The sequence below is a fragment of the Mycetomoellerius zeteki genome, unplaced genomic scaffold, assembly GCF_001594055.1.
Source record: "Mycetomoellerius zeteki isolate Tzet28-1 unplaced genomic scaffold, Tzet1.0 scaffold51, whole genome shotgun sequence".
In the NCBI taxonomy this organism is placed as follows: Eukaryota; Metazoa; Arthropoda; class Insecta; order Hymenoptera; family Formicidae; genus Mycetomoellerius; species Mycetomoellerius zeteki.
In genome coordinates this window covers 679,828-706,720 of record NW_017257512.1, presented here as the reverse complement: position 1 = coordinate 706,720, position 26,893 = coordinate 679,828, and the positions used below count along the sequence as shown (strand labels likewise).

The window sequence follows — 26,893 nt, the reverse complement described above, 5'->3', positions numbered from 1 at the left end:
GGAAAAATACACAATAAAAAAGAGAAATCCTTGCATAGCAATTTTACTTCCTATTCCGAGAATTAGACTTGTTGCGATCTGTTCTAAACATCGTACAACAATCCCATTTTACGGTACTATAAATCTCTCTCACCCATTTTACAGTATTACAATCTTTCTCTTTTTCCCTTCTTTCTTTCTCTTTCTCGTAACCTTTTCGCGATTTTTTCGCAGGCGTACACACTATAATTTTACGTCGATAAATGCTGACGGACGTGAAACGTACGTACTCGTATGTTACAAATGACAGGCTGCGTTCTTCCGTTTTGCAAATGCTCGAACAATTTCGCACCCGAGAAGCAAAAAAAAAGTAGGTTTAAAACTGTCGTTCCTGACACGGTTATATCGTAATCAGACACAAAAAGCAAGCAAATTAAATTGCAGAACGACAAATTGTTTGAGAATAGCATAATAATGTGGAAAGAATTATAACAAGCACAATTATAACAAGACAATTACAGACTCTGTAATTTCCAAACTATACCATTTCTTATATAACTACAGATTGCATAAACAATTTATAATTGTTAAAAGAAGAATCATATAAATATACAACAAGAATTCATGTCTTAAGAAACTAAAGAAACTAAAGTTTCAGGCCATGTTCAAGTACGAATTTGCTGCACCAATCTCCGTCTTTTTAGACAATCAAATTTATGCTCTTCCGAGACAATTCTCTAACAAGATCAATTTGCATCTTACCAAAGATATTATAAATTAGATATTACACTTTATAATTTTATAGAAGTCAAATTACAAATATTCATGAAATTCAATGTCGTTATTACTTATGCGCACTTTAAGTTTTAAAGTGAATTGATTTATTCGTTCGAATGTCTTTATCGCTGATGAAAATTTTTAATAAGCATCGCAAAGATCGCTTATGAAAAAGAAATATTGTTATGTAATGTTTATGCATTCGAATTTTATGCACGTTTTATATCCATGCGCATGTAGGGTAAAAGCAGGGATTATGGAATAGCTTTTTTTAAATTAACATTGCTCCAATATAAATGCATATGAAGACTTTAAATTTACACAGAACTCTTGAGGAATATGTTAGCTACAACATCCAATAAATGAAAGTCGCCAAAATTTAAGTCCAACGTCAATATTAACAAAAAAGTGAGAAAATGGGGGTCTAAAAAATGGGATGTAATATGGAATACCGATAAAATTTTGACCATAGTAATAAATAACACAATAAATGAGAAGTTCAAATTTGTTTATTTATATAAACTGATCAAGAAAAATAGAAAACTGTTCAATTTTTATTGTACAATAACACAGAAAATATAATAGCATCATTACGAACGTTATTACGCATGGCCAATAAAGAATACAATTAAATCTTGAATTAAATTAAATTATGACGTACAATAAATATTAGCATCTAAAATAAACATTATTCACAAGAAGAATCAAACAGTTATATTCTCAATCCTCAATGTATTCCACATTACCTGCATGTCGTCATGTAACAAACAAAGTCTTTCCGTAGCAATAAACAAGTTTGAAATAGCAATTAATCTGCATAATATTGTTCATGCAACATTATTAAAAGCGTCTGTGCAATATAAGCATTAAAAAAAATTTACCTTCAGTTTGTGAGAACACTTTTTAGAAAAAGCTGTCGGATCTCCTGACGTAACGAAAATGAATAAATGTTAATTGTAGCAAAACGGTTGGTCGGACCGAGTTCATTGCTTGTTATGACATGTTTGGTAACAGTTGCAATAACTTTCAGCGATTGCCGCCAGATTGCAATGCTTTGTTTAAAAAATAAGCCACTATTCCATATTAGTAGCCTATGCCATAATCCCCGCTTTTACCCTACTTGTCATCATTATATACTAGTTTCGTGATATTTCTTATTTATTATTATATTAATATTATCTTATTATTATTATATTAATATTATCTTTAAAGATAATATTATCTTTAAAGATAATATTATCTTTACAGGCTTCAACATTATCGCGAGATCCATTTTAGTTTTAATAGCGATAAAACCTCAAAAATACGAGTTCGATGGAAAATTTCATCTCCTTTTGGGAATGATCTCGAAATACGTATCTGGTTAGGTAAAACTTCCGTTTGAAAATAATTGAAATAGATTAAACGGAGTATAACATCGGGAATCCCAAGGAGTTTGCACTCTCTCGGGACAACCCGCATTATCTCACGGCGTGAGAGCAAGAGGGAACAATAAAATAGCGCACGTAGGTACTTAATTATCATGGGCGCTGAGCATTGTGGCGTTAAAGCAATTTAGCAGCGCGGTAGACGCTATAATTAAATCAACAATTAAATTACATCGTGTCCCTCGGTCCCCGTTCTTAATATATTCGCGAACGCGATAGGCACCTCGCGGAGGGGCTGACAATCCCCCCTCGTGCATGCGTAGGTCACGCGGGTAAAAGGCTCGTTATGCAACAACGACGGTATCAGGTCGACGACCTCATTGTCTCTTTATGCACCTGCACACTAAGAAATGCAGTCAGCAATTAACCGAATAAGAAGTTACGGAGATAATGATGCACGTTCCTCTCCCCCGTCCACTACGATCATAACTCTAAAGCGACATTCCGTGGAAGTCACTATCATCAGAATGACGGTTCTGCGAGAGAGAGCATTTCAAGAAGTACATATTAAGTATTTAGTGCATTGTAACTTTTGTATATATGATTTTATCTAATCGAATCGCACATGGACACATTATTATGTTTAAAAAAGCGTATTTTATCTTTTGTACGCATTCAGAGAGAGAGGAGAAAAATTTTTTTTTTAAATGTACAGTTATCCTTCGACTTTAAAACGCTTTTTTGTGTACATCCGACTTTATCGAAGCGCTACATCGGCTGCAGAAAGATTGAAACCCCATGAACTTTTTCAAAAAATTCTTTCACGACGTAATCATTGGCGTATCCTGATCTCTGATGCAAATGGTATGGTGTTACTAATGATTATTATTCCCTGAAGAACCGTCTATTGATGTGCTGCATGATTACGTGAATTGACTGAGATTCGTTCGCATCCTAATAGCCGATTCCGCAAATGGATTATGCCGGTGCAGCTGTACCAGAATAAGAACGTTAACGATCTCGGTGGCGCACTTTATGCAGCGTCATTCGCGATGACATCTAAGAACGGTGGATAATTACAAAGTATAATGGTTCGAGATAACGGAGTTCGTATAGCGAGGCGACACTTCTCTCATGCTAAAGTCCGAAAATCTGCACTAGTTTAAAGAAGAATGAAGGCCTCTTTAGCAACCTATTCTTCCACAATGTTTCTCTCTTAGTTCCTTTTCTCTTTTACGTCCGAGTATTCGCTTGTCCTCCCGGGAATATAGAAAGTGTGATATAGTGCCGAAAGAATGCACGTAGAATCTTCTGCTAGTTTTCTTTCATTGCGCAATCGGAGCAAGTTCCAATTTGGCGCGACATCCACGAGTTTTATTCTCATTTTATCCCCCGGATAGTTCTTACAATTTTCCCGGACATTTCTCGAATGAGAACTCATTTACGTCGTTCGTTCGCACGTTACGAATCTCTGAATCTACGCTAAATGTTGGAAAAGCAGCTGGCCTGATTTTCCACGATCTAGTCTTTCACAATCAGTGGAATTTCTAACTTTCGAGAGTTCCATATTGTCGAAAAGGCGTTTGATTTTGAGATACGTTCTTTTTGTATTATATCATATTTTCCAAGCACACGGAAAATACATACTGTATTTAAATATTATTTATTTGTTTGAAGTATTTCAGAATTTCATATATCCGCAAATCCATCATAAATTCATTACAAACATCGTATTTCAAAATATATTCTAAATCTTAGTAAGTTTAATATTTCAATCAAGACTTCTAAACTAAAACATATAAAATAACTTCTTTGATAAAATTTTATATTTTATTAATTTTTTTAGGAAGAAAATAAATTCTTGTTTTGAGTACATAATAATGAATTTTTTTTAATTGGCAATATGTATATTAAGACTATTATCAAGAAAATATTTTTTATTATATTTGGTATACAAAAGATAAAAAGTACGTTATTGTCTTGAGTTTTTCTGTTCCATTTTTAAGACTCTGTTATTTAGAAAAAAGTAACCTGAATAATCATTTTTCTTAGCAGTAGAATGATATTTTTCTGTGTGCGCCATTAAGACAGCCTAATAATTCATAGAATAATTCTCCACCCTTCATTTATTTTAATCTAATTTAAAATTGTATGTTTTTTTTTAAAATAACTGTTCTTTAAAACAACTTCATGTTACTTGCAAAAAGAAAAGATTATCGCTATAAGTAGCATATATGGTATTTTACTTATTAGTTGTTATATAAATTTCGCAAATCCTAAGTAGAATTTCATTCGCAAATACCATATATGATTACGCTTTAATTTATGATCGAAATCACTCATCGAGCGTGTGTGTTTACGCGCAATAAAATCTTTCTCTATCAACAGCCATTCCTAATCGAGCCACGTCGCAACTCTTCAACAGGATACAATATACAGTGATGCGCCAGACGTTAATTGCACGCGGGATAGCGATTAATCAAAGCTATCACGGTTGGATAACCGATAGTTATCCTAGCGGAGCAAGCTTTCTTAAAAGGAAATCCGTCTTAAACGCAAGTTTAAACACTCATGGAAAAAGTAGATTTTAGTAGATGCGCGCGATGCGATGCCTGGATCAAGTTTATAAACACGCACACGCACACACGTAAAGCAGCTGTCTCCAGATTATGTCTCCCGGTGACGTTGCCAATCGTTTGCTTTTTACTTCGTTGCATCGAAAGGGCTGATCCTATAAACCACTCCTGTTTTGCAGATGTGTCACGTCCCGACAGCTCTTTCAACGTGGCTGAAAGTGTAAATAGGGCCCTTTCAGAGGCGAAAGCGAAAGAGTTTTTTTTTTGCGATGCAGCCGCAACCGAGCCATGGAAGTACGATAAGTAATTAGCTCTAAACTTGTTGAAACTTACAAAGTGACCAATGATGTACTTGCTCCGATAAAATTACATTTCGATCGAATTTGATGCTGCGAGTATTTCTCCTCGCGAATTGAATTCTTCACACAAGCTGCCGTGATATCGACGCTAACTTTTATTCGTTGCAAAGTTCTTCATCCTAATTTTTATAAAGTAAATTTGTTACTTTAACTGGTAATCGATTGAATCCACATGTTGTTTCTTCTACAATCGACCGCCGAGCGGATCGTTATTGATAGTGCCGATTGGTTCAAAACCTAATACGAGATAACACGTATCTCCATGTACAAAATACCACATGTGATAGATATACACCGGATATCCGGATATCAATAATATGTTACGAGGGTTGATATATTATCGTGATAAAAAAAAGACGGAGCAATTCGTACCTGAGTATTTTTTTTCTCGCAACTGTGCCTTTATTTGGATTTGATATTCGTATCTTTATCGCCGTATTACTAAAACGATATAGTAAGATATAAACTGATTTACTCGCTTATTAAAATATTTATAGAATATTTATCGGTCTATAAAATATAACAATTATCTTATTGATAAATAAGATTTTATTATTATACAATATACTTACAGTAATCTTGAGAGATATCATAATATATATATATATATATATATGTAAGATATTATATATTATATTATCAAAGAATCGAATGCTTGTAATAATGTATAACTGTAATATTAGTGTCATATATTTATATAACGTAAGTTTAATCTGTTTTAATTTTATTAAAATAGCTTGAATCATTAATGACTTAATTATGACGAACTCCAAAAATAATAATCGTAATTACTTTCACAACTATTCTATCATTGCAATGTCAAAGTTTAAAATAATTTAAAACTTTGACAATGTTAGGAGACTGCCTACAATAACTGTAATATTAGTGTGTCATATATTAATATGATGTATGTTTAATCTGTTTTAATTTTATTAAAATAGCTTAAATTAATAATAACTCGAACTATAGTTAATGATAAACTCCAAATACTATAAACGTAATTATTTTCAGAACTATTCTGTCATTTAACAAAGTTTTAAAATAATTTGAAACTTTGAAAAATTTATTGATAAAATTTGAATCCAAATATAATTTAAAATATTCTAAAAATTTCATGTTATTATGACTTATAAACTCAGAACTGAGGTATCATAAATTCCAATCAATGATAGCATTCTTAAAACGTCAATATGAAGTCGAACGCCGCATATAATTCCGGTGGAAAAGTGGAATTATCGGTTCGATTATCAAACTGAGATTACGATGATGCTGGAGAAGGGTTGTGAAGATTCAGATATCCTCTGGTTACACGAACGGCTAGTTCATTCCCCCTCTGTGAGGCGGAACATGTCGGTGCACGTTTACTCCGCGCGCACTGCATGAACAGACTCGCGCGCGATTCTGCTATTGTTAATCGTACGAATCCACTTCGTGGTCTTGCTCAGTTCAACTATGACCATCGGCAGGGCAACTACCAGATTGTTCGCTCGCGCGTTACAATGTCGAAAATTATAATTCGCGGCATTATGCACGCGATGACGTGTTTGACGCCGTCGCCGAAGAAGCAGAAAAAAGAGAAGAATGACGGCGAGGACGAGAAAGTGAATTTGCCGCGAAATGACGCGTTGACCGCGGATGCTGCGGATGAACCTCGATTCGCGAAGAAGACCGAGGTACGATTAGAAATGCTTAAAAAAAATACTGCGTCTATATTTTAATTTCTAAATCATTATGATTTTATTAATAGACAATTTTTAATGAACAATGTAGAAATATCATTTCCGCCACAGATGTCCCCGCGGAAATCTTAGTCTTATTCAAATTCACACACAGTTAATTACTCAATAATTTCTTCAAAGAAAAATATTAAATATATAATATATAATCAACTCCGAATTCATCTGAGAATCAAATTGTTATTGAAATTAAAATCGTTGGCTTCATAATATCTCATATGTCGCTTGCGTGGGGCTAAATATTTATTGACGAGACCTCTCGGAGAAATCACAAGGGATTGTATATCGATAGCCTATCGAGTATCCGTGCACTACGCACTCAAGGTCCGTCGCGCGACGCGACGCGACGCGATGCATAGGCCTCGTGGATGACTCACTGTCGGCGGAGACGGAGAGAAAGAGAAAGAGAGAGAAATTCCACACACGCGGGGGCTCTCCTCGTTCCTCTCCCGACGATGCGGAACCGACGACGCCGACGGTCCTCGCATTCCCGTCCGATTGTCCTGAATTGAGAGGGTACATTCCTGAAACCTTACCGAACCGCATGCCGGAACGCGGCAACTATCGGATTCAGAACGGACGCGGCGGTTCGATATTTGACTTGCAAATGAAATTTTCACGACATCGTCGAACTTCGCATGAAAGTTTTTTTTTTTCTCTTTTTACCGTCGCCCACCCGGACCGAATCAACGGCGATTGGACAAATGACACGTGCGATTGCAATGATTATCGTGTATGTGCGCTCGAATTTTATCGTGATTTTAATTGTCGCAAATTTTGATTAATCGTAATATGTGTATTTTTACTCGAACAAACGGCTTTACACTTGCCATTAACGCTGCGAAAGATAAATATTTCAGAATTTCTAGAAATAGCGAAATTAATGGTAGTAAACACAATTATAAAACCTTGCTAATCGGAAGTTGATTTTAGTTTCGAGACACCTGTAGCGAGCTTTAATGCATCCTGGTATACAGTAATATCTCGTCCGGTTCATAAATTCGAAGATATCCCATTGCGAGACCGTGAAATATCCGTCGTGTGTCAGCAGTAAAGTATCGCGATGTATCACGCAGAAATAATAAATGGCTCCCGAATGTCGCAGTCAGCTACGGTTTAATTCAATCTTATAACTGACTCTCACGGATATAATTGCGCAAGAATTTTAATACACTTCCGTAATAAAACCAGTAATAATAAAACTACTAGAAAATAATCTAATGTAATTCAAGTCTACATCAAATTAATCATAAATAACAACAATCAATTTTCTATTTTATTTTATGTGTTCTATTCACGCATTTGAATTAGTAGATTATATATTAAAAAAAATATACTTCCATAATAAAATTAATAATAATAAAAAAAATTCTGAAAAATAATCTAATCTATTCAAGAGAGATTCAGTAAATTAATTAAATAACAACAGCCTATTTTGTTTTCTATTTTTTTTTATTTACTTGATTCAACATATTTGAATTAGTAGATTATGTATTAATTTGTATACGTTTTATGAATTAATTTTTACAAATTCTTTCTTCTCCGCGTGATTTATCAAGTTCATGTCATGTTTAACTTTTCTTTTATTTCAACAATTTTCACAGAGAGACAGAATCGCCTCTGCGATCGATAGAACAGACCTCCTTCGCGAACGCTAACAAGAAAATTTCGCATATGTCCGCAAGTCGCGTAGAAAAAGAGTTGCGAGGCCGATGCTCCGCGTGATGTAACCGCATGACGGTCTAGAGTGATTGCCCTTGGTGTTTCTTCTTGTTTTTTTTCACGAAGCATGATGATCTCGATTACATCTGGCCTCGTGAACCTTCTCCTTTTCCTCCGTCTTCTTCTGCTCTTGCTCCTTGCTTCATCTCTCCTCTTATTGCTCGTCGTCTTCGAAACGGTGCCCGTGATTGATGGTCTTGTGCTTGTTGTATACGCACAGTCGCTCGATACGTCGATATACCGTTAACTTATCGTCTGCATTGTCGGATTAAAGCGTGCGAACAGCCTGCGATCTGTTACTCCAACAAGTGCAAGTAGTTTCGCTCAGCTACGCGTTCTTCCTAGAGAGTAATGGTTCTCGAATCTTCTTTGCATAATAATACTCGCCGCTGATGTTGAGACAGTCTTTTTTGATCCTTAAGCGTCTACATCATGAAATATGCATTTTCTCAAATTAAAGTAGCATGTATATGAAAATATTGGTATTTTTAAACACATTTACGTATCGCTGCTGCAGCAGTTTTCACAAATAATATTTCAAATGATTTTTATTAAGTCTTGAGGAATACTCACCTGATCTTCTTATGTAAACGACAAGTATTTTTACACTCCAGCAGTGTGGCGAATAAATGTGAATTTTATAATATTGTTTTGTATGAATATTGTTTAATATATATTTTTCTTTTTTAATAGCTATTCTTAAAGAGCCTGTAAATATGCATTTTCATCAAAACCTCACAATAGAGAAGAATTTATGAAAATCTTTTTAGAAAGATTACTTAACATGCTTATTTCGTTTAACTTTGTTGATTTCTTATTTTTTCCAGAAAATTTTGATTAAATTCATATGCAGAATGTTTTCAAATACTAATAAATCGAAAAACAATCAATAATTTACAATATATTGTTAATAATAATAACTTTTATTGTCGTGTAAAAACATCTCACTATTCCCGGATTAAAAAAAGTTCATTTCGACTAATATTTATACAGAAATGATAAAAAAATTGAAGATAACATTAAAAGACATTCGATATACCTACTAGTTATTGTATGAAGAAAATGATATTCGTTTCCATGCAGAGTTCTAAAGCATAACGAACAGATTAAGGATTCTATATTTTCTTAATGAAGAGTTTGTTTGCATTCCACTCACACATTCCGGATTTAACATAAAGCGAGAGAGGATGTCTCGCAAGATTCATTCGAGAAATCATAAAACACCTCGGTTGTTTTTCTGTGTCTGATGTGGGATCATCACGCTGGCTGCTGAACAACAAGCAGCTTAGCTTCGCCCATTACGGAATGTAATGTGGTCGACGACCAATAAGTCGGGTGTCGCGATGGGACCGACTGGTCGCGCAGGTTCGTCATCCTAGATCTCTTTTTTCTCCACGCAGCTCCGACGATTACGAATGCTTCGTGGAAACCAAATAGCTAAGGATGCACGTTGTATCTATTTCCCTGTATTAATTGTCACCGCAGGCACACGCGAAACCGACGTGATCTCGTTAACTCGCAAATGTTCACTCGCTGTCGGCTCACCGAGCTAACATCATTGGTATTTGCTTCGATTAACGTTATCTAAGTATTCAGAGCACAATGCCCACTAGCTATATGGAAACGATTAACATCGTCGTACGATTAAAGGAAATTAGATACACCTAATTACTTGGCTAATTATGCGTTTTGTGCTAGTCGGGCTTGCACAGATAATGGCGATTAATTCGTGACTACGTGCATACCAATTTGCATTATTAACCCAATTTATTCACATAACTGTACACGGAAAGAACGATTTTGTCGAAGTATCTAAAAATTTGGACGGATATATAGATCTGAAAATAAATTTTGTTTGTTATCAAAATAATTACGTTGAACGCTCAAACTAATTGCTAGAATGTCAAAATTTCTTGTTCATCATATTTGAGTGTCCTACATAATTATCTTGACAAAATTTATTTTCAAATCTGTATCTATACAGTATGCGCCAAAAAAAAAATACGACTCTCACAACTAACACTTCAGTTGTCGGTTTAGTTAAATAAAGTGAGTGGACGGGGGCAAATTTGATTATAACACAAATATTTTGTCCTTCTACCAAATATTTATTCGATATGATTTCCTTTAATTGCAATCACTGCGTTACTGTGTCATACTCAGCAAACATAATAGTGATTAAAAGAGAGTCGCATTTTTTTTGCGCATACTGTATACTCATACTTTTAGATAATTTAGCAAAATCGTTCTTTCAATACGGATAAATACGATATTCGCTGTTAAGGTTTTGACGAAGTAATTCTGGGCACAAGTAAGTAACGCAGCAGCCAATCGTTGCTCCATCAGATAATATCGTCAGAGCACGAGCTTGCAATTCGCTAGCCTTACATCTCGCACATCCCGCTGCGAGATATTAAGTTCATTTCTTAGCGAAGGTACGGTATCGCGGTTAAGGGCCGTAAGATAGTACGGCGGGCGCGCGTGCAATTAATTCTTTTCCCACGTGTCAGAATGATGTACCGGACTTATCGTCGAGGGAACGCTACTTCGAAATGCACTTTGCCGATAAACACCGCATTCGTCATTACGCGGATTCTCCTCCCGCGCTGCCTTTTATTGTCTACCAGTAATCATTACCCGTTACGGCCGAGTGCGGCCTTTTTACAAAGAGAGGCGCGTTTGATGCGCCACTGACTTTATGGCTCATCATTGTGCTCCGCTCACGTTTTAATATACATCGTGCACAAGCATGAACGCCCGAGCATATTAGAAACATTTGTTATTTTACTGTATCGAGTTCTCGATAAGTTTTCAGTTCAAGGCACTGTCAGCTATATTGCAAGCATACGAAAATAAGGAAACAAAGAATCTAAAGCTGGAAACACAATAGGCATAGGCAATAATCAAGAAACTAAAAGCAAAAAATAACGAGCCGTCCAATCAGAGCTCTGAAGTATAATATCGAACTTATACCTCAGAGCTCTGATTAGAGAGACGGCTCGTTATTTCCTGTTCCCTATTCCTATTGCCTGTATCTATTGTGTTTCCAGCTTAACAAAGAATTTTACATATATTAAGAATTTTACATATATAACAAGAAGTGAACTAGATTATCTCATTCTATCTTAAGCAGGTCCTGAAAAATGTGGCGGAACATAAAGGTTTGTTCGCGTCGCATGCTCCAACGTGTTCCAATATGCTCCTACCATAGCTCTTACTCACTCTATCAAACGCGTTGGAGTGAGTAAGAGCTATGGTAGGAGCATGTTGGACAGGGTTGGCATTATTATACCCACCCCAAAAAAAACTCAGGGGGTTTTTTTGAGTTTTACCCACTTAAAAAAACCCGCAATTTGTGGGTTTTTTTGGGTTTTATTGAAATTGTAGAAAAATAAATTTTTTAAACACATAAAAGGAACGTATTTATAAATATTTAATGAATATATGTATACTAAACTATAACTGAAGTGATGATTTTAACATATATCAATTTTAAGATATATACAGGGTGAGTCACTTAAGACCGGCCACTCGAATAACAGTTTTGAAGATAGGAACTCACAGTTTTGGAGATAGGAAAATGTTTCAGATGAAAGAGGAATAGTTTCAAGGGGGACGTATTTTGGTCATGTTGTCTTTCTTCTAGATGGAGGCGCTAAAAAGATATATAGATCACCTCCATTTTTTTAAACAAAATTGTATAATTTTTTTTATACACTATGATCCCACTAATCATTCTGCATATAAAAGTATTAAGATAGTGATAATAAAGTGAATAATGACAAATACAACGTAAATTAAATATTACGTGAAAAAAAATATCAAATAATCAATTTTGCCAAAAAAAAAACCCAAAAAACCCGAAAACCCCAATAAAACCCAATAAAACCCCCATAAAACCCAGTGTGTGTGTGTGTGTGGGTTGAGTTTTTTTTTAAAAAAGCCCGGGTTTTTCCAACCCTGATGTTGGAGTATGTTGGAGCTTGCGACGCGAGCAAATCTACAGTGTCTCTTACTTGAGAATCTCTAGTTTTGACTGCTCTCTGTTCTTCTCTCCCGACTTGCAATGGACCGTCATGCGTGCACGCACACGGAGGTGCGTCGCCCGTGAGACAGGCGCGTAATTAGCCGGTATGCGAAACGCGCCGACGTCCTTGAATTCGCTAACATATATGCGTATATGCTAACATATACACGTCTTCTGCAATCAGTCCCTCGCGCGCCACTCGATTTCCGATACCCCGCATTGAGTAATGCGGTATATTATTGGACTTCTCATTACGTCGTCCACATCGGGCGCAGGAAACGTTACGCTATATAGTTACGTGATAATGTCGAACGTGTTCCGCGTCCAACACTATGCTGCAAATACCGCGAAAACAATGAGAAACGTTATACTCGAGTCTTGCTAATATTGAGTCACGTCACTGAATTCGCTAATGAATATTAATTGGGTATAATCAAGAGCAGCCTATTCGCACAATCCTAACGGGTCTAGCTGTGAAAGTAATGAGAATCAAATTGTAATTAACATTATAGTATCTAACAAGAGAAATTCCGATTCTTGCGTCCATGGAGAAATTCTGATGACGTCCGTACGCGATACACACATTCTATTTCCTTCTACGCCCGTTGTAACGCTGGCTCAACGTATTTACATCGTAATTCCGCTTTACATGTTTCATGTCCTCCGCACAATGGGAGAATTATAATTTTTAATTGGGCAAATTTGAATCGCATTACGCCAATTAATCCACAACCGGACGCTCCGCTTCGATGCGCTCGCGTCAGGAACGTTACGTTACGAACATTACGTTGTAGGGAAGGTATAAATCGAGGAAAGAGAGAATTGCGATTCCGTAATCAGCTACGCTCGCACACGTACTCTCGCCATTGGCTATTAGAACACCGCAATTTGTTATCGCATGTCTTATGCGTGTATTAGGATTTTCATCTCTTAACAACTTATCAGATAACTATAATTCATTCCTTACCTAAGTAATTTAATATACGAGGCGAGTCAATAAGTAATCTCAATTTTACCCTTAAAAATCAAGATGGTGATTAAGAATGTATTACACATATTTTTTAACAAAATAAAAAAGATATGAACAAATTTTTCTGTATTGTATATATTTAAAAGTAATACAAAAAATTTGGCGGCAATTTAGAACATGGAATCAAAAATTATTCCAACAAGAAGTATAAAACATGTTTTAAAATAATTAAGATAAAATGGGAAAATTTTCATTTAAACACATGTTTCAAATATTTTAAATGCTTTCATAAATGCAATTATAATCTTGATAGTGTAAAGTAATTATAATCTTGAGAAAGCAGAGAGTTATCTTCTCGTTGATAAGAATTGTGGCATATTTTGTCACAGCGTGTTGAGTTCTTGTTAACCAAATAATTAGGTACAATTAATTGCTTTATCTGAAACATCACTCATTCATTCAGACTTCCGAAGGAAGTTCGTTAAGACGGCAACCTCTGCTAGGAAATTGTCGCATTATTCGATGATTGTAACTCAAGATTGATGAGCTTACCGCAAGTATCTGGTGTCACAATTAAAAAGTTCTCGGTCGCTCGGTTGTTTATTGACGTCTATATCGGTATTTGTTCACGCATAATCTTTTTGCGATAATTAACAGTCTCTCTAACGGGAAATTTAGTGAGCGGCTATGCGTTAGTTTATTCTCTTCAGGAAATAATTAGCGTTCATTCTCGTTCTTATACGTGATAATCGAGTCGTGAGTTCCTAGTCGCGATAACAGAATATTTCTTGCTATCGCCTCGGCCGCTTCCTTTGGCGAGATTTTCACGCTCGAGGACTCTCACGAAAAACACTAGTCGGCCCGACTGACGTTTTCGCTGCCGCGTGGCTGACAGAAGAGGAAAAAGGGACTTTTCCGAGCGTATCCAAGGCATTAATGGTTATTACGTTGGCGGGTATGAACGCGCACGCCACGTCGCTCGTCAGGTTCGCAAAAACCGGCCGCGAAATTAATGTTCGCCGCGCGCTAGGAATTTCTTTCTCGCCAGAAACTCGCAGAGGATGCGTGCCGCTGGCAGTCAGCGTTGTGGTTAATCTTTTTGTAATGTGTATCAAGTTTTGGCCGTCACCCTGGACACATGCCACTTGGAGTAATTGCCTCGTGAAATTACTGTACAGGATAGCTAAAGAGTTACCATCCACTTCTTCCACTTCTTTCAGAGTTATACACAACGATTTTATACAACAATACGCAATGATGTAAAAATTAAAAAAATACAACAGTGATATTTGTGGTTTTAAAAATAAAGCCAATACAAGTAAAATATCTGTATACGGCTCAGTGATTGTTGGTGAGTAAATTATTGATTAATAATATGATAAGATAAGATTTGCAATTAATTTGGACGTACACATACCAAATGAAATTAAAGTACATATTTTGATCCTCCTCTTCAGTGCGAAAGTCAAGTATAAACTACCAATCGTTTTTACTTGTCTTCCGCATTGAAGAAGACTCAAATCCAGAGTCGAAATGTTTGCGTTTACTTTAATTTCTTTTTATAAGTACATCCCAATTAGTTGCGAATTATATCTTATCGCGTTATGAATGCATAATTTAATTTACGCACTAATAATCGCAGAAACTCGCATAAGTATTTTATTTATATCGGATATCAAAATTATTAATATGTATATTTTTTTTAATAACAAGAAATGTAAAAAATCCTTTTGAATTGTGATTTGCCAAAGCCTTTAGTATCGTCGACGCCTTAAATACAGCGACGTACTTGTATCTATTCTCGTAAGAAATAATTTAAAGAATAATGACTTTCCCAATGCGCATAAGGAGGTGCGAATGTAATCAACGGGCGGAAACCAACGGAAAAACGCTTTTCACTGCAACGACCATTATAAACTCGACATGTTAGTTTCGCGAGAACAGTAAAGCAGTATTCTATGTTTCACGTTTTTATGCGGATTGTATGTTCATGCTCTAAGTACTCGGGTGGGGAGGGGGGGGAATACGAATGGTTTTTCTCATGGTGGAAACTCGCGTAATTATGAAAAGTCTTATTGCTTAGGTCTTTTTTATACTACTCTAATAACCAGCAGATATGCATATTCGGTTTGAATATTTCATATAGACTTACACGAGGGTGAATGTAGATACAGATAAATATGGATGTGTGAAAGTTAAATCTCTTTGAAGTCTTTTCTTCATTACAATCTTTTCTTTTTTTTGCATAAAGATTTTCAACAATTCTGACGATTATGTTAGCACTTATTTCTTGGATAGAATTTTTTAAATTTCCATAGGGAACAAGTTTTATTCCATCTAAAACTGTTTTCGAAAATCTAACATTTTTTGTGAATTCTAAATGTTTGAAAAATCGAAGAAACTCATAGGAATTAATGTAATTTTTAAATCGCACGTATTAACATAATTTGTGTGTGAAATATCAGTCTTTTATTATCGATTAAAATTCTAATATGCATAGATATATCTTTAATTATTCTGTTTTAGTAATCTTGAAATTACTTTTCGTTCTTTTAAAAGAGTCGAGATTTAATATTCGAGGAAAATTCTTTGGCGAATTATAAGGACGTCGACTCGTCATATGGCAGCGATAACTCTCAACGGCTAATAAAGTCGCATGTTATCGCACGTGTGCGCACGATAGTAGCATCGTAAAAGAGTGGATACATCATGACGCATTTTTATCTCACACGACCCCGTGAAAAATTCACTGTACTTTCCACGATGCTTCTCTATCTGTTTAATCTTCATTAGCTTCAAGAATTCGTGTTGCATTAATTTTACGAGAGCTCAAGGACAAAAGCGAATATAGTCAACGCGGATTTTATGCGACTTATGCGATTTTCGCGACGACATTTCAATGAAATATTCCTTAATATTACTGTCTAAAAGTGAATTAGTGTATTATTACTGATTGCATCAGTTGTAAGTGTAGCACTGAAGTCATCAGCGAATATTTACTGTTTTTCAGTAATAATACACTGATTCATTTATGATTTTCTGCAGATTCAATCCGTAGAAACCATAACTTCTCAAAATAAATCAGTGTATTATTACTGAAAAACAGTAAATATTCTCTGATATTACAGTTATAAGTGTAGGACTGAAGTCGGTGATAATACACTGATTCACTTTTAGAGAGTACCTGGAAAGAAGGATTTTGCTGAAGTATCTAAAGACTTAAGTAGAGAGAGATACAGATCTGAAAATAATTCTGTTTGACCAAAATAGTTATCGTGTCAACGCGAGTGTTTGCACAATTTGTTCTTGTCGACTTCTCTCAATTAATCGCCAAAAATTAATCTGACATCTAATTTGACGTTCGTGTTTAAGAATTATGGAAGAATGCAATTCATGAATGCATTCTGAGACGGACATTCCGATCGCTCGTAGATCGCGTCGAGAATGCGCAGCTTACATTTACATAACTAGTTCGGCAGCGCGTTCCGTGCACGCACACATGGCGTTTAAGAAATTGTAGGATAACTGGTGTGCTCGCGTTATCGAGAACTACGTGCGAAAGGATGTCGCGGCGCCGCAGCGTCGCTCGTGATTTCTTCATTGGATACCGGCACTAAAAAAAAATTTAGTGTCTTCAGCAAAACTGTTTATTGGAGGCATTTTTTAGTGGTAACTAAATATTTTGTTTACATAATAAAAAATTTTGTTGCATTTAGTCGCACAAAAAATCCATGCCTTGAATTAATTAATTAATAACGAGCACAATGTGCGCGCTGAGAGGGTAGCGTCCTGCGATCGAAAGGTTCATCTAAAGGACATTGTGTAATATTTAATGAAGCATACCCATCCACGATCGTCGAGATATCTGATCGTTTATTTGTTTTATTAAAGACGCAACATGGCGCATTCTCAGATAAACTTCCTATATCTTGAGAAAGAAAAAAAGATTTTGCGCAACACTTCAGTAACTTTCCGTGAAGCTGACGTGCTAATCGATAACATTTTAATGTCGTAAAATAATATAGAGATCTTTTAGTATGTACATAACATTATAGATGACGCATTATTTTCTAGAGACTCTAATCAGAGATCATAAGAAATTCACTGTGTGAGTGATTCGACATTTTCTGACAATTCATGTAAATTAGAATCAGATAGCACACATCTTTTCTCACTCGCAGGATTTTATCAAAACGTGGACGATACACTGTTATGATCAGTCTTCGTAATTAGAGGGTTACTGTTTTCAAGTTGTATACTTGGGAACTTCAGAGTTTGGATTTTCTTCGTTCCACAACTCACTGGTCTCGTTTTCTCAAACGCAACGATATAAATATGTCGGAACCGATAATTTTAGACTAACTCCCTTGTGCTTCCCGGGCATGGAAATGACAGTGAACTGCAATACGCTCGGTTCTGCTCGGTAGAACATAGTGTACGAGCGCGGGCCGTCCGTGAAACCTATCGAAGTGGACATCCGATGCGAAAGAACAAGAGAGAGAGAGAGAGAGAGTGCGGACGATCCACCTGCGTGTTGTACCTGCGATGATTACGGTGACCATATTTTCTTAAAGAAAATAAAGGACAAATCTGAAAATTTTAGGGCTTTGTCTCTACATATTTTTAAACCAGTTCGTGATTGTCAAAAATTTGTGCATTATAACATTTTTTATTGCACAGTATAATTAAATAGAGATTTAAATAGAGACAGTTTTCTGATAGTTTGAAACTGGTTCAACTGTATTGGAACAAACCTTTGATCTGAAATAATAAAAAATGGAAACAACTCTAGTTTGAATAAATTTAATTTAAAAAATTAAGAAATATAATTAACAAAAACAAATTGTATTTGTATGCATAAAACTGTAAGATATTTCCCGTAAAAATTTGCTCATTGATATAATATTATAGACATTGGAACGCTAGTTAGAAAAGAATTTCCCATAATATCAAAATAAAGGATAGTAAAGGACAATATTGGAAAATAAAGGACAAAATTGAATTTTGAAGAAACAAATAAATCTAAAGGACAGCTACCTGAAATAAAGGACTGTCCTTTACAATAAAGGACGTATGGTCACCGTAGCGATGATGCGAGAACACGCGGTCGCACGCATCGCACGTCGTCGCGCGTACTCGCTCGACGCCGCGGTTGCACGCACCGCGAGCATTCCCACAGCGCGTATACGCGCGGAAAAGTCGTCGCGCAGGTATACGGCCTCGCCGCGATCCCGCGACGACACGCTCGCTGATCGCCGACGGAGGAATTCGATGTACCGGCACGCCGGGGTGTTGCCAAGGATTTCTCCCAGGCAAACCAAGCGTAGGAAATTCCTGAAGGTAGCCGGGCGATCGCGGGTGGAACGGATTGCCGCTTTCGTGATTGCGTTCGTCATTTCTTTTTCTTTTTTTCAGTTTACTGAATTCTCGCCGATAAGTGCTCTTCCGGAGTCGGAATGCGCACTGTGCACGGATAAAGGGCTTACAAATAAATAGGGAACGCGTACAGAATACACCCACAAAAAAGATTTCCGGATTCAATGCTATTATTCATAAATCTATCATAAAATAGGATCGATATAGAGACAATCATATTTGACGATTATATTTATTATTAAGAGGAATATTTTACTCTTAAATGGAAAATTCTTAAATTTAGAATAAAATAATTTTGGCAACATCGGTTTGTATGTCACTAAATACTATGGCGCCAGCATCTTGCGTTACAACATCGAGTAAAGATTTATTCTGAACGTAAGAATATATAAATTTAAATTTATATGTATTACTTTTGTTTCACGACAATAAGTCAATCTTATATTTAATTGAAAGGAAAAAAAATAGGAATTATATTGCTAATCTTAATATTTTTTTATTTTTATACTGCATGAGGCTGTGATAAGATTACGTACATTAAGAATATTTTTTGGCACGTTATCAGAAATCCTTGCAGAATCCTTTCGGAGATGGTTCCGCTGCTCGCAGGGAAGTCGCGTGTTAGATCTCGACTTCCGTAATGCGGTCTTGCGCAATCCAATCATAAGTAATCACAATTATTTCATTCCGTGTGCTTAATGTGTTAAATATGGCATCCGCGGCTCTCCTCGGATTCAGGTTCCCTTTTACGTATCGGAGCACTCATCGTAATCAGCTACAAGGCCACCCGTCCGCTCTTCATCCGTATGACGATCGTCCGCGACCGGTTATCGAGACATCGAGAGCTTCTCGGTAATTCGAAGGTGGTCTTCTTATCTCTCAGAGTGGCTGTGGAACGTGTAACATCGGCTGTCGTTTTCTCTCTCGGTTCGACCTATCCAACTTTGTCGCCGTACCTTCCGCGGACGAAGTGCATGAAATGCGCGCGGATGCATTAATCGGCGCGCTCGCGGTGTCGGTTAGCAACATATAAAAAACGCATTATAAATAAACTATTTTATTTTACGATCTTGTTATTTTATACGAGGAAGCCAGCGATTCTAAGAAAAGAAAATGCACGTTGAGAGATGGACGGTTTTGTTGATCTAAAAATTTAGTTAGATACAGATCTGAAAATAATTTTATCCGACCATCAAATTAATTATGCAGGACGTTCAAACTGGTTGCTCAAGGAATGTCAAAATTTTTTGCAGCATCGCTTATCATGTTCGAGATTCCCGTAGTTATTTTGCGATTGTTCAAATAAAATTATTTTTAGATCTGTATCTACCTAAATTTTTATATACACAGCAAAACTGTTCTTTTCGTACGTATCGCAAATCTCACGATTATTTTACTTAGTCGTTTTATTATTTTTCAAGTAGTAGGAGACCAATTAACATAAATGGAATAATAAATAATTGCTGATAACGCTCGGTGCATTTACATTTAAGTGCAGCCGCACGCTGCACCTGCGCGTGACGTCTTTTGTTTGGCGTTAATCACCTATCTCGTTCCCGTTGCACGATCCCGCGTTGTCCGACGCGGGAATCGACGCATAAATCACTGCATCGCGTATACAAGGCCGTCGATCGCACGTGAAGGAGGCGCACGGAACAGCTGTTGCCGAACAAAGGCGCAACGAGACGAAACGAAACACATAAGCCCTGATTACGCGCGTTCACACGCTGATGCAACATAGAGCTCGTCATGTCGATATTCACGTCCGCTCATCGCCTGAATTCCTTAATCTTGACGAATGTTACGCAACGAGCTGTGAAACAGTGAAATACATGAAATTGTAAAACACTGAAGCTCCTTTATATCCTCTTAGTTTCTTATTCTGTTGCTGTTCTAGAATATTAATAATAATAGAATTGTGTATATAATCATTGTTAATTACTGCAATCCTACGTTTGTCGAGTTTAACTTTTATTCTACTCTAATCTAATGAAATTATAAACGAAAAAAACGATTTTTATGAAATATTTGAAAATTTAGAGCTAGATACAGATTTGAAAATAATTTGATTGAATCATTAAAATAATTGCAAGATGCTCAAATTTTGCCAGTTGATTTTTTTTTGGGCTTTATTGGGACCCAAAATCTAAATAGCTCATCTAATGGTCCTCTTTAAACCCTACAACTTTTATATATATATTTGTAATGTAACATTTTTTTTCAAAAATACATATTTTGATGTCTTAACTTAAAGCGGCCAAACAGGTGAGTGTTACGTGACTTCTTTATGCACGATGTTCGATATATTGTATGCATATTCACAACAATAAGTCTAACGATTGAGTCAGTACGATTCGAATTATTATCGCTCAATACGATCGCGGCACGGCTGTTTACAACGAACGTAAGTATTTCCTTCCGGCGGAACGAAGCTTACGGACACGGTTGTCCTTGGCGAGTCGAGTGCTCGATGAGTCAACTCGGCTTGACCGTGGGATTGGTTCTTAAGTTTCTTCTCCATTATCGCCTTGCCGGCTACCCGCAGGATCTCGTCGTGTTCATTTTTTCGCCCTCTTTCCGTTTGCTTCACGTTATATCTTTTTATTTATTTAAATAGAAATGTTAAATAAGGAAACGACAGATCTCGTAGCAAACTTGGGGAATAAACGACAGACAAAAAATACGAGGAGATAAATTTAATTAAATTTAATATATGATACCAACGCGATCTCGTATATAAACGTAATATCGAGGGACTGATTTTCTTACTTTCGGGTCGTGATAGTCGCTATGTAATGCCTGTTTTTATCAATGTGGATTAATCTTACTCTTCACTGTTAGATATCAAAAGAGTAATGGCAACCCAATATATATCTTGAGTTATATATTTTGTTACCTTTAACTTCCGTCTGTGCTAAAATGTAAATCAATCCATTTCTGTTAATTTCAAGTAATCAACGTCCATATATTAATACATTTTAAATATAAAAGACAGTACCCTCCACACTTGGGGAAAAAGTATCAAAATAACTTAAATTGTATATAATTTGATATTATGAATTTAATAGTGTTCATCTTTTTTTTAATTCTTGGAACTAAAAAAAAATAAAGAACAAATTAAAATTAAAATTATCTTAATACATTGATAGAAACAGGCATGAGACCGCCGATAATTCTAGAACACCGTGTATCTCTAGCGGAGGAAAAAAGATAGCCTTCTCTGTGAAAGCCTCAGAAAGGAACGACTTTGGAGTTGCGTTAAACGCAATTCACGAGTGACGTTGGCGCGAGATAGTACCGCGTTACCTTGAGATAGAGACCCGTATTATGCAGGTCGCGGCTACTCGTTTTCTGCACGTATCTCGTACATGCTGCAAGTATCACCCACGCGTGGTCGAGCATATGCAAGCACGCGCGTGTAGGGTGCGAGGCGGGAGGTAGCGAATCCACAGACGCGCGCATCTGGTATTCTACGATCGCCTGCCGTAGTCTGTACGCATCATTATTACCCCCCTGCGAAAGATGCGATCCGCAGATGGACGCTAAATCTTTCACGAATGCATTTCAAAAATAAATCTACACCGATATAAATAAGCGATACAATAATAATCCGCGTTAATGACTCACGAAAGCACTATTTCACGTAGAAATAGAAAATACACATAATAATAACGTGGTTTCTCATAATGTTTAACGATATTAATTCGCAGTAAATTATCCTACATAATGCTTTTTTTAAATGGTTCAGTGCAATTCTTGCCATATATTAATGTATAACAATCTAATTTGCATTTTTGTGATAAGATTATTTCTACAATATAGAATAACTCCGGTATATACGCCGCATCTATCAAAAACTTAATTTATTAAGTATTATTTACTATGTTTATAGTAAACGAACTATATCAGTAAAAACTTTGTACTGTCTACTACTATGAAAAAAATATTAGAAATTCGAAATATTTATTTTTCGTATTAAAAAATGAACTTTTTGAAACCCTTGCATTTTTGCCGTCTATCCTATAGGGGTGGGATATATGGCTACTCATAGGGGGGAAAGGGGGATGTACGGCTCATGAAAAATTTACAAATAATGCAAACATGCTTAATAATACAAATATGCTTTACTATTCCACTACACGTATGTATCACGAAATAACCACTAAGTCTTTTACACGTCCTACATTAATCATTTTATGTAGATTATAACTTATGATGGCGTTACTTATTATAGTGACAAATCGATTCAACTCATAATAAATTCATTAATATTAACAGTAAGAAACTGAAATCATAACACAATACTAATATAACATAAAGGCATGTAACAGAGTAATTACGGGAAAATTACCCCCACTCCTTCTATTTTTTCTGACTTCTACAGCATAAATCCCAACGCGGCGTATTTGTCGGAGTTACCCTACTTTAATTTTGTTAATAATTTTATTAAATTCAAAATTTAAAAAATCTAATCTCGTTAATATTAGAATAATACTAAGTTTTTATTTAAGAATATTTTTTATTTAAATAAGAATAATTTCTTGTTATAATATTAAATCATCTTTTATTTTTCTGTAATAAAGAAACATGTTCTCATTTCTGACAATAATAGTCTTGTATAATATGGATTCCTATAACACGAAACGCATATAACTGCGCATTAAATATGAAATTGCTATGGTTACATATGTAATAAATGTAGAGTTACGTAAACGAGAAAAGCAATGTAAAGCCGAGTTCAGCTTCACCACTGGTACCTTGGAAATGTCCGTGGTTAAATTTTCACTATTGTGGTAACAGTTGAAAGGTACAATATTTGAGACGTGCGCGCATTCCCGGCTAGGCGGACGTCGGGTCGCCGTCGTGCATCCGGTGCATACGAAACTACAAGCGCGAGCAAGAGAGCGCGAGTGCGGCGGAGGGTCGCGCGGAATGCGCGGAATGCAACGGGGCCACCGACGTTCCCCGATCATCACGGACCGCTCTCGGTGCCCGAATACCTCCGGAGTCCGAGCTCCCGTTTTTTCGCCGACGCGACGCGCCCGTCACTCGTCACTTCGCAGCATGGCCGAGGGCGAAGTTCGGCACGTCGATCGACGCTCGAAATTGAATAAAACGCGGCGCGTCGTTTTATACGCGAATGATATCCGGTATGAGGCGAGCCACGAGACAGCGGATGCAACGTGGAATAGCGTGACCGCACCTTTCATCCATGACTAACATAGTGACGACAGGAAAAACTGAGACTGGTTTTTAACAGTCGTATAAAACTGTTAAATGAGTCTTTGCTTTTTATTATAAAAAATGCGTTTGTAAAAAGAAATGTATAATAAGTAAAATAAACCTAATTCACATCCTATGTCCTAAATATGCTCTGGAAACGTTTTTAGAACGTAGGGCACTGTCTTTAGGACAGGAGTCCCTTGGAAGGTCTGTGGAAATTTACTATTATAATAAAGACTCGATATTTGGATTAACTTTTTCTTGAAATTAATTGAGAAGAAGAGAAACTCTCTAAATTCTTTGGAGTGAAATCTCACTCTTAAAGAATGAAAATTCTGCCATTCTTCTTTAAGAAGGAAATTCCATTCTATATAAAGAATTTAGAGAGAAAAAGAGACTCTGGTGTAAAGAATGCGTTCTAGTATCGAAGTTTTGTAAATGTAACGAAGAGATAATATATAGAAAAGGAAAATGCACTTAAATGTTCCGTCACAGGTGAGCATTAAGATCACTTTAAAAAAGTATGCGATAGCATTTGAGGGCGTCTGAAAAAGAGGCCGCGTTCTCTTTGTGTCCGTTCGTACGCTGAGAATCCGGACATCTGGCCGCACATCGGGAACGTTTGCCAAGGTTAAATAAAACGACCTGAACAGCCGGACATTCGGGGAGTTGCACGCATTGTTCCCGGATACGTTGGTGCGTGTCGCCAGAATAATGCGGTATCAGCAATGGTGACAGCGGTGGCGGCGGCGACACGCAATGCCGATCCCGTCAGCGCGTGTTCAACTCGGCCGTCCCGTAAGGCTCGAGGGGGTTAACAATGCGAACGACCATTCACCGGATGTGTTTGGCGAAACGGTCAACGGTACACAGCTAATTCGAACCCGGTCGAGTAGTCGCAGACGCAGCAGGTGATTCTACGTCCCGGCGATGCTCGTAGATGCGAGCGCATGCTGCATCTTCGACGATGATATACAATGAATCGTGCACTTCGAAGATCGAGAACGGGGCTAATTAACGCTCCCTCCCCGCGGATGAGAGAAAGAGAGAAGGCCAGACGGCGCCAGCTCGAATACCAGCCAGAAACGGGGATCCAGAGGGGAGATTGCGCCCGTGATCTCTCCTTGGAGAGTTCAATTGGAAGGCAGCAAAATTCACGTTCTCTAATTTTACCGAGTCGGAAGTCAGCAGTTTGAAATATGTGTATATAAAAAAAACATTTTGAATGTATTTACATACACGATGGACGTGTATACATCGCGATATGAATTATACATAAAGATAGATATAAAATGAAAAAGGAAACTTCAACTTTAAGATCGATTAAAACTATCTGTTGAGATTAATGGAACTTTCCAACAAGAGACAGTGTAACACTGTGATTTCATTTCATCTTTGTTTAACATTGGCAAACAGCAAGGATGTGATAATTCACTGTATTACGCTATGTCATCTGTGTCTCTTGCTGGAAAGTACCCTAAAGCCGGAGATAATAAAACTGCTCTAGAATAATTTTATTTTCTCCGACTAAATAAAAGCACATAAAAAATGCAATTTTTATCCAGCTAGAAATCCAGTTATACCGGCGATAACAAGCGAAACTAGCGTGTCGCAGCTTTTTAGTATCCATCATACCTCCACTCTTTGCCTCCTACCGCCTCGTCGGCCTTGCTTGTAATTAAGGGCCAATTTAATTAAGAGGGAAGGACAGGGAAAAAGTCGCCAACGGCACGAGAGCCACTTCGCAGGATGAATGAACTCGTCGCGAGAATATGTAGTACCCTCGGGTATACTTCTACCTCGTATGTGCGTGTGCGTATAACACGCACGTACACGTGTTTATGTGCCAAGTGCCAAGTACAACCGCGAAAGGCTCGATAACTCTAATTAGTTGTCCTAGTTTGCGCTTGTTTAGAGACACTTAAGTTTATCTGCACTTGAACCGTGTGGTGACCATCCAGTTTCTTGCTTTCGAACGAACGCGAAGGAACGTATTTAACACCGAATGTGAATCCGTGACATCCTAGTACCAAGTGTGTTGTATTATCCGTTTCTAACGTTTTTCTTTTACTTTCGTGTTAACAGAATGAAGAGATGATCGCGAGTCTGTCAATGAACGGCGGCAGCGGAGGGCCGGTGAACCGCGTAGGTCGTGGATTGGCCCTTCACAGGTCCAATTCCAGTCTGGAGCTTCCACACAGTCCGGATCCTGCCTCTCGGGTGCCAGAGACGCCTCTGAGAAGAGAGTATGGTTCCCATGGTACGAGTCAAATTTATTTTTTTTATATTTTTTCCGAAAATAATTTCTTATGTAAGGCAATACATCCACTTTCTCTTCTTTTATTCAATTGTATTATCAGGACGAAAGAGTATTTTAGTGCGCACGAGTTTATATAATTTTAATATGACTGTAATTTTTCGTGATTTATTAACATTTTCCTTTAAAGTTTAATTTTTGAAAGAAATCAGCTGTGCTGCTTTAGAATAAGATTGTAAAGGTGTTTCAATTTTACTTGTCCCATCGCAGGAAGCATCGATGTAGTGGCGCAGTCCATCACAGGCGGCGAGAATTTCTTCGCCATGCTGCAGGACTTTCGACCGTCGGAGCAGCGCGGCGTCGTCGCCGCTGACTATTTGCGTCGCGTTCATCAACAAGACGGGTCTGGCCAGCCGCTTGATGTCGACGAGGTCTGCGGCCCGACCGGCGCTGGTTCCAGTCCGAAGCTGCGGCTGAAGCTGAACAGACTGTGGAGCAGTAAGCCGCCACGGGCGATGGAGGAG

At 37.0% G+C, this 26,893-nt stretch overlaps 1 protein-coding gene across 1 annotated transcript in view; it reads left to right on the top strand.

Moving 5' to 3' along the window:
- LOC108727586 (signal-induced proliferation-associated 1-like protein 1) overlaps nt 1-26,893 on the top strand; it is a 72,719-nt gene that overhangs the window by 36,750 nt on the left and 9,076 nt on the right. The window contains exons 2-3 of the mRNA XM_018455755.1: nt 26,198-26,372; nt 26,640-26,867. Of these exons, the coding sequence (XP_018311257.1) occupies nt 26,207-26,372; nt 26,640-26,867 (394 nt within the window). The 5' untranslated portion in view covers nt 26,198-26,206. The remainder of the gene's footprint in view (nt 1-26,197; nt 26,373-26,639; nt 26,868-26,893) is intronic.